At 37.7% G+C, this 7867-nt stretch overlaps 1 protein-coding gene across 2 annotated transcripts in view; it reads right to left on the bottom strand.

Annotated features, from left to right (window-relative positions):
• Positions 1 to 431: 431 nt before the first annotated feature.
• The window catches only part of LOC103809918 (serine/threonine-protein phosphatase 2B catalytic subunit alpha isoform-like), a 7822-nt gene continuing 386 nt past the window's right edge, over positions 432 to 7867 (bottom strand). Inside the window, exons 2-3 of one of the 2 annotated variants that reach the window (XM_009082792.1) lie at positions 5427 to 5456; positions 432 to 2186 (exon numbers count right to left, since the gene is read on the bottom strand). In XM_009082792.1, the coding sequence (XP_009081040.1) occupies positions 1993 to 2186; positions 5427 to 5456 (224 nt within the window). In that variant the 3' untranslated portion in view covers positions 432 to 1992. The remainder of the gene's footprint in view (positions 2187 to 5426; positions 5457 to 7867) is intronic. The other variant, XR_624799.1, reaches the window with a different exon arrangement.

Below are 7867 nucleotides of genomic sequence, written 5' to 3'. Positions count from 1 at the left end.
TTTGACAGTTCACCTCTGACTAAAAGAGAGAGCATTTAAAATCTGAAATTGTTGATTATTTTTTTTTTTTCCTTTAAGGTACATTGTAAATGATACTAATTGACCTTTTCGAACACTCCAGGTAAGGGAAAAGCACACAGAGGGCACATGTTTACTTGTGCACTCTACTTGTGCAATACATCCTACTCATTTTAATGAAAACTCAACTTTCTAACCAGAACTTGGGGGAAGTCTGCAGACATTCAGTAGCCTAAAACAGCTGGGTAATTAAGGAATTTTTTTCTTAGGGAAGAACTGACCTTGAATCGTGAAACAAATCATTCTTCTCTTACACCGATGGTCTTCTCCTGTCCAAAGCAAAAGAGCAAGAAGCACACACACACATGGTGCCTGTGTGCTTCTGACTGAGACAGCAAGAAAGGGATGAATGCTTAAGTTCATGCACATTTTTATTGAGTAGTAATATAAAATGCTTCTTTCATTGTTACAAGTGCATGCTTTGATTGCCAACATTTCGAAGTCAAATTACAAAGGCAAGGCTGTAGGCTGTAGTGAATTACTTGGGCACTTATACAATTGTTAAAAAATATCAATGGACTGTTTTGTTTCGTTTCCTTTTCTTTTTTAGAATGAACCAGTTGAAACCCGTAACTGATATACAAAGGGAAAAAAGTGAAAAAATTACACATTTTGTGGCACATGACAAAACAGAACAAAATGACTAAACCATTATGACATTAACAGTTATCATGCATTTAGAATTTCACATGTAACTACAAACTTATTTAAATTTCACAAGGTTTGCTAAACATGCTACCCATCTATATGTGCACTGACAAGCTTATGTTAAAAACTTTAAGAATACTCTCCCCCTTAGATTTTTCAAAGCTTTTTTTTGATTACAAAATTTCAAAGGCATTAAGCATTTCTTTTTTAGAGAATATAAAGTACGCCAGTATACATACATTTCCAGTATAAGTCAGACCACTAAGCGCATTACAGTCCCATACAGGCCTATACAGCCATTTTTTTCTTAAAAAACATGCATAGGCAGATTTTTACAGAATATAGATGCTTTTCACTGCACTTAATATGGTGTCTTGTTCACTATACTTAAAAATGCACCACTCATAAATATTTAAATTCAGCAAGCCACAACCAAGACTTGATTTACCAAAAAAACCCCAGAAAACCTCCCAAACCAAACCCCCCTAAATATAAACAGCAAAAAAAGATAAATGTTATCATTATTCCAGTTTTTTTTAAACAAAGAAAAGGATAATTGCTGCCAAATTAGTAAGATAAGTGTTATATTTAAAGAAGGGCATTGAAGCACACTAAAGAAACCTGAGGTAAGCATAATCTGTACAAAATTAAACTGTCGCTCTCGCTCGCTCTCTCACTCTCTCTCTTTCTTTTTTTTTGGCATTTTAAACAAATTCCCAACATTCTTTTTTTTTTTCTTTTTTTCTCTATATTTTTAAAGACTGCCTAATTTATTTCATAGCCATTGTCTGACAAGAGTAGCAAAACATTATCAATAAATAGTCCTTATTTAGTTTGTACATTTTGATAAAAATGTTTCGATGTTGTCCATGTTGAGTGCTGCAACTGTAAACGTACAATAGTTAGTAAGAAATTAAACAAAGTTTTCATGTCCAGTAACATAATAAAAGGCCTTTCAGTAACATATCTAGACGTTCCCAATGCAGTAGGAAAACATGTTCATTCCCCTAACTTCGCAATATATACCAGCATGAGCTTTCATTTTTCTACAAGCATTTAAAGGCATATCCAAAGGAGGTGTCTCTCCCCCACTCCCCCCTCCCACCAAATTAAAGTTGACGATCTCTTCGTAGATGATTTTTGTAAACTGAATCCAACACCTGGCCCCCAGAGCAAGTAAGCTATTATCAGAGGCAAGAACATCCCACTGCTGATATGCAGCAACCCCATTGTGCCCTGCAGCTCAACCCCCCTCCCGGACAGTGGTCACTGAATATTGCTGCTATTACTGCCGTTGCTGTCCGTGCCATTAGTCTCTGTGGAGATTGCCTTGTTGATGGAGTTAAGGTTGGCATCGGATGGCACGTCTCTGCGTGGAGGCATTCGCTCATTAATTCGATCTAAGCCTTTGGCCTCTTCGAAGCTAGTGATCTTATGCTGGGGTGAAAATCCTTTGATAGCTAAATAAAGGATTATTAAAAAGTAAAATTAGCAAGGTAAAACTCTCAGCAGCTTTTCCCCCAACTTAGCAACAAGTGTGAAAGTCCTTCTTTGTGAAGGCGGCAAGATCTGACAACACGACCAACTCCTTACCGTACTCAAGAGAGAGCTGGGGGTTAACCACCACTGTCTTGTGCAACACAAAGATTTTTTTTTTTTCAACACGATCAGCTTCCGATATTTTGTCGGTCCACTGGGGTTCAGCTTAGAACTCTAAGATGCTGACATGAAACTACAGTTTGCAATTAGGAGCCATGCTGAGGGCACAGCCGTGAGCTGGTGAGTTAGCATTTGCCGTCATCACTTACAGCCTTAAGGACATAGCACCTCGCCAGAACAACCTTAACCAGGCAAAACTCCCACCTGGCTTTGAAAGATTGGAGAAAAAAGCAGGGGGTAGTTATGGATGGTGATGACATGGTGAGGCCAGTTTGTGGCATGTACATTAAAGCTATGGCTATGGGAGATCCGAGGTGACCTTCAACAGGTTGCCTTATGTTCTCAACATAGGTGAGCTGCTTGTCGCTCGCTTGGGGAATTACCCTCCCAGACACATCCCTGGACTTCTAGAAAGCAGCTTGAGTCAAACAGCAGTAACGCTGTGCAACATGGACCTGGGATGTTGTCATTTTGGCACATTCTTAACAGTTTAGCTTTGGAAACACACTGACAGAGGACCAAAGTTCCAACTGATCCTGAGGACTTTTGATCTGCCCTTCAGCAGCAACATTAGTGAGGCCACACCAGCCTCAGAGGGGAGCCACAGGCTGGAGAATGTATCAATAGAATGTAATTTTGATTTAATTTTATTCTCTCTTTAATTGAAGTGTTGAAGATCTTTAGATTTAAAGCAAAAGAGAAAAAAGCTCTGTAGGCAAACAGCAGGTCACAGCTCCATAGATAATTTGCCATAGCCTCTGTGTGTTTTTCTCTTATCTGCACCAAATCAATACACTGGATTTCCAGAACTGGCACTTCTGCTATGCCTCTATCATAACACACCTTAGAGCAGAAATGGTGTTTTAGTACCAGGAAACTACAAATGGTAGGGGAGTTGCCAAGATTAAATTCAATATTTCTTCTCCCTTTTTATATTTTTTTTTTTACCCCAAAGTACTCCTGCTCTCCTTCAAATATGCAGTCCTGGTTCTGGACAAGCTGGTAACTTCTGTTAAAAAAATAAAAGCAAACACACCCAAAACCCCAGAACATCCCTGGTACTAATCTACCACTCCTTGCATTTTGAGGGGAAGCGAGAGAAGTGTTTTCATGCTGATAGTTTTGACAGCCACTCCTGTGAAAATTGATAGATCCTGTTTGCCTCAGGATTTAGTTCTTTAGCCAGTTTCACAAATGATATATTGGAACTTTGTGAAGTGCATGGGTTTTAACATGTATATATTCATGTTCACTTCAACTCAGAAAAACAACAACAACATAATGGTGATTAGTCAAGTGAGCAGGGATGGAGCAGTGAAAACAGAACAGGCTCTAGAGTGAGTTTTCTTAAGGATTGGCTTGGGTTTTTTTAAAAAATTTATCTTCTACCACAAAAATGAAGATGCCCAACAAGCACCCAGGCCAACCCCTTAAAGCAATAGTTTAATGGATGGCTGTGTTGAAGCTGAAACACTTGCTGAGTCCTGGAGCTTGCCAGTAGCACAGCCCAGCTGGTGTTACTGGGCCCTAAATCAAACTGCAGAGGGACAACTGGTAAAGGGTCAAACTTTTTCTCCATCGCAGCTTCATCTGTGTAGACTAGCCGTTGTGAATATGGTGACAGTGTCTAACTAGCAAGGAGGGCAAATCAAGAATAAACTGGAAGGGTGCACATTGGGGGCACGTTCAATCGATTGGATTTCAAGTAGACACATTATCATCTGTAACACTAAGGAAGGTGCTCTGCTGTAGTTGCTAGTCAGACAACGAGTATTAGCAGGTTACATTAAGAGTATACTAAAACACAACACATAGTCACAGAAAATCACAGAAAACAGCCAAACTGTCAACAAGAATGCACACTGCAGATTAGAGATTGCCAATAGGAATAGGTAATTCCAACATAAATAGCAGCTTACTCACTGCTATTTAGAAAGCAGTTGTATTTTCTCTTACTTGTTTGTTCTGTAATTTTATTCACTGCTTTACAAAATTCAAAAACAAATTCGACTGGCCAAAAGGGCACATCTTATCAATGGACAGCAATAATCAGATTTTATTTTTTTTAAATTCACTAAGAAAAAAAATACCCACAGAAAATTTGAGAGGGGCAAGAACAAAATACAACTGAAGAATTTTGTTTTAAAGGGGAATTCTGAAAAGTCTTCTTCCAAAACTTTAGAATGCTGAATGAATATTGTGCATGTACATTGCAATACATTGTTACTTCTATTTTAACTGTAGCATTAAAAATTGCTTAAGGGTTAAATTAGAGGTCTGTCAACAAAACACCATAGTTTTCATTACTGAATGTTCAGAAATCTTCCAAGGCAGCCAGTCATTTTATATTTTGTAGCTAAAATGGTGCCTGTGTTAATGCTTGCTCTAATGTAAATATCCAGTGTGTAAACTGCCACTACCAGAGGAAGCAGACGTCTTGCAGACAAATGTCTCATGTTGTTTTACTTTTAAAGAGAAACAGAAACATGCTGAACTGTAACAAAAGACCAATAAAAATTTTTTACTAGTGACCTAAAAGAAATGAAACAAACTGAGGCAAAAAAAAAAAAGAAAAAGGGGAAAAGAAACGAACCAACAAAAAGAGAGAATTTTATAAAATGCTGTGTGTTTTCCTCGATGAGAGATCTCTGAGAATAGTTTGAGGCAGAGACCAGAGCCAGCCTCCAGCACACAGCTTTGGAGCTATGTGTCACAAAGCGTTTACGAGCTGCTGCCGAGTTATGTCCCATGAAATCCAAGTTCCCTGATCTCCTCCTATGGCATTACTCAGTGCTTAGTTCAACATACAGCAATTCTAATGTAATTGTAACTTTCAGAAAGAAAAAAAACCTCAACAGCAGCAACAGAAAGAAAAACCAAAAAAACATTTTCCCCTTTAAAGCAATTACATTTTGGTTAATACCGAGCCACAATTGTTAGCCCAACACCCACACAATCTGTACAAGCTACAGCAAAATGAATACACCCAGCAGAGCCCTTATCTGTTGTGGCACCAACAGAAAGGGGACTGGCCAATTTACCTTCATCAGCCTCAATAGCCTCAACAGTAGCTGAAGAGAAGAAAGGGGTAGCAAAACGAATGAGAAAAATGAGCAGAGGATTTTAACTCTAAAAACAAGTCAGTGAATAGCAAAGGAGCTACAACACTAATGTTACTGTAAGTGCTGGATTTTGGTAAAACAGACACACAGAGAAATGCTTACACAAAACCAATAATTTGCAGATTGAATTAGAGTTTGTTTTTAAGCAGAAGTTTCATGAACTAAAAGTTTTTAAATGACACATTGGAGTAGTTTTCTTTTGAGTTGAACTACAAAATGTAAATGTCTTCCATATTGCACATCTGACCTAAAAAGGTCATTATATAATTCTCCCAGCTTTGAATAAGAGCAGTTTGATTTGTCCTGTCAAAAGAGAACAAAAAATGGCATAAAGCCATCGCACAAAATTCATACCACTTATGACATCAGCCTGAAAAGGTATCAGCTGTCAGTACAAGGCAGAAGAGTCCCATATACAACTTCTCAGAATTATTTTTCTTCTCTCTCCTGACTAAAAGAAACCTCCCCACAGCATGGGACAGAGTTTGCTCAGAAAGCTTTGCCTTTGCTTGCAACCTCACCCGGTCTGCTCCATCTGTAAGCATTCTTTTTGGCAACCCAGTCTCTGGAAGTAGCATTCTTCTAATATTTTATTTAAATCAGTGGATGTAGACATGAGACTGAAAGCTGTTGGACCTCCAAATTTGCACAGCTTGGTCAGAGAGAGCAAAGTTTGTAACTGGAAGGTTGCTGCAGCGTTATGAATACCATGTTACCACTGTTTTGAAACCATTTATTATTCTTAAAGACATCATTTCATTTGAATTCTACCCACCAATTTTGGTACAATTTCTTTTTTTTTTTAACAGACACAGATTTAGAAGCTGATGCAAATCAGCCAATGCAACCCAAGATCAAAAGTATTTTAAAAGAAATCTTTATTTTCAAGACTTTCTCTGGTTTAGAGAATAGCTCAAGAAGTCAAGTATTTAGGAATTTCTCTCTTCTTCATCTTATTTTCCCCTACATAAAACTTTTTCCACCCTCCATAAACCTATACATTTTTTCTGCTTGTGTAGTTAGGATGTTAAATATGGATTGAGATAAATTCTAAAATATCCATACTATTATCTTGTTGCATGAGGAAATGAGAAGATCTAACCCACATGCACCAAGGTAAGGCTATGCCTCTCAAGCTGCAGAGCAAGAGAGATGGCAAAAATCAAGGAACGAAACCAATGTAAACTTATGCAAACTTAAAAGAAAAGGAAGCACAATAACTAGGATGAGAAATTAAAATGAATAACCAGATCCAAACCAGCACTGACACATTAGCAAAAAATGAAGACTAAAATGTATACTTCCACAACAGAACATACTACTCATATTTTCTGTTAATACATATGGTAATATGTGTGCTTAACAGAAACTATGTGAACTTCAGAGTGTTTGGTGAATGGGGTACTACATGTTAGCTAATGCAGAAGCTTGTGTATAGTAATGTTTTACTGAACCAGAATACTGCAGTATGAGGAGATTTTCCTTTTAGCCACTGTAGCAAGACCTTCTGGCAATTTTCTCAAATTCATTTCTATTCCTAATATTTTTCCAGGACAACAATATCAGTTTCCTTGGATCAAATTTTCTGACAAACATAAAGCAACTATATGGAGAAAAGCCTAGGTAATTAAGAAAGGCATCCTCTGAAATCATATTGCAGCATTTTCAAAGCAGAACGTTACTATGTCTGTAACATACAAGTCATCAACAAGAAAAAAGGGCAGGGAAAACAAGGGAAAAGAAGGTTTACCACCATATACCTGAATCTTCTAGGAAAAAGAGACAGTAAAGGGAAAAATACAGAGAAAGAATGCTCCAGAAAGGAAACAGGAAAACAAGAGGCTGAGACTGTGTCAAGGTTATAAAGCATTTCTATTTCGTACATCTACTGCCAACAGAACCTCAATAAACGACAGACCTTTTTGTGTGCCTGCAATATACTCTACAGCAGCACACACAGAAAAAAAGGAGAACTTACAGCAGTAAATTAAATATTTTGCAGCTCCTTATTCCAAGAGGAATCAAAGGCAGCCCTACTATAGACTTACAGATTTCCTGTAACAAGAAGCACTTGGTATAAAACTGAACTGACAATCTGTATTGTGTTTGCGTACAAGGCAAACATGGTGTTTGTAAGAGCTTCCCTTCACTTGGCTTAAATCACAGTGAAATTGTTCTCATGCTGTCAGCTAGAATTGCTAGGAGAGAAAATCTAATTCTAGAGTTATTTTCCATTCGTGATTCTCTATGAGGAAGAACAAATCAGATAAAATAAAAGTTTGAGTGTCATTATCTAAGGCGAACCTTCATGACTCCGTGTATCAAAGGTTGCTCTTAAAAAACCCCCCAAGCTGTAAACT

This window comes from Acanthisitta chloris, unplaced genomic scaffold (assembly GCF_000695815.1).
Source record: "Acanthisitta chloris isolate BGI_N310 unplaced genomic scaffold, ASM69581v1 scaffold459, whole genome shotgun sequence".
Lineage (NCBI taxonomy): Eukaryota > Metazoa > Chordata > Aves > Passeriformes > Acanthisittidae > Acanthisitta > Acanthisitta chloris.
Note: the sequence above shows the minus strand (reverse complement) of the source record. Positions and strands in the feature narration are given on the sequence as shown.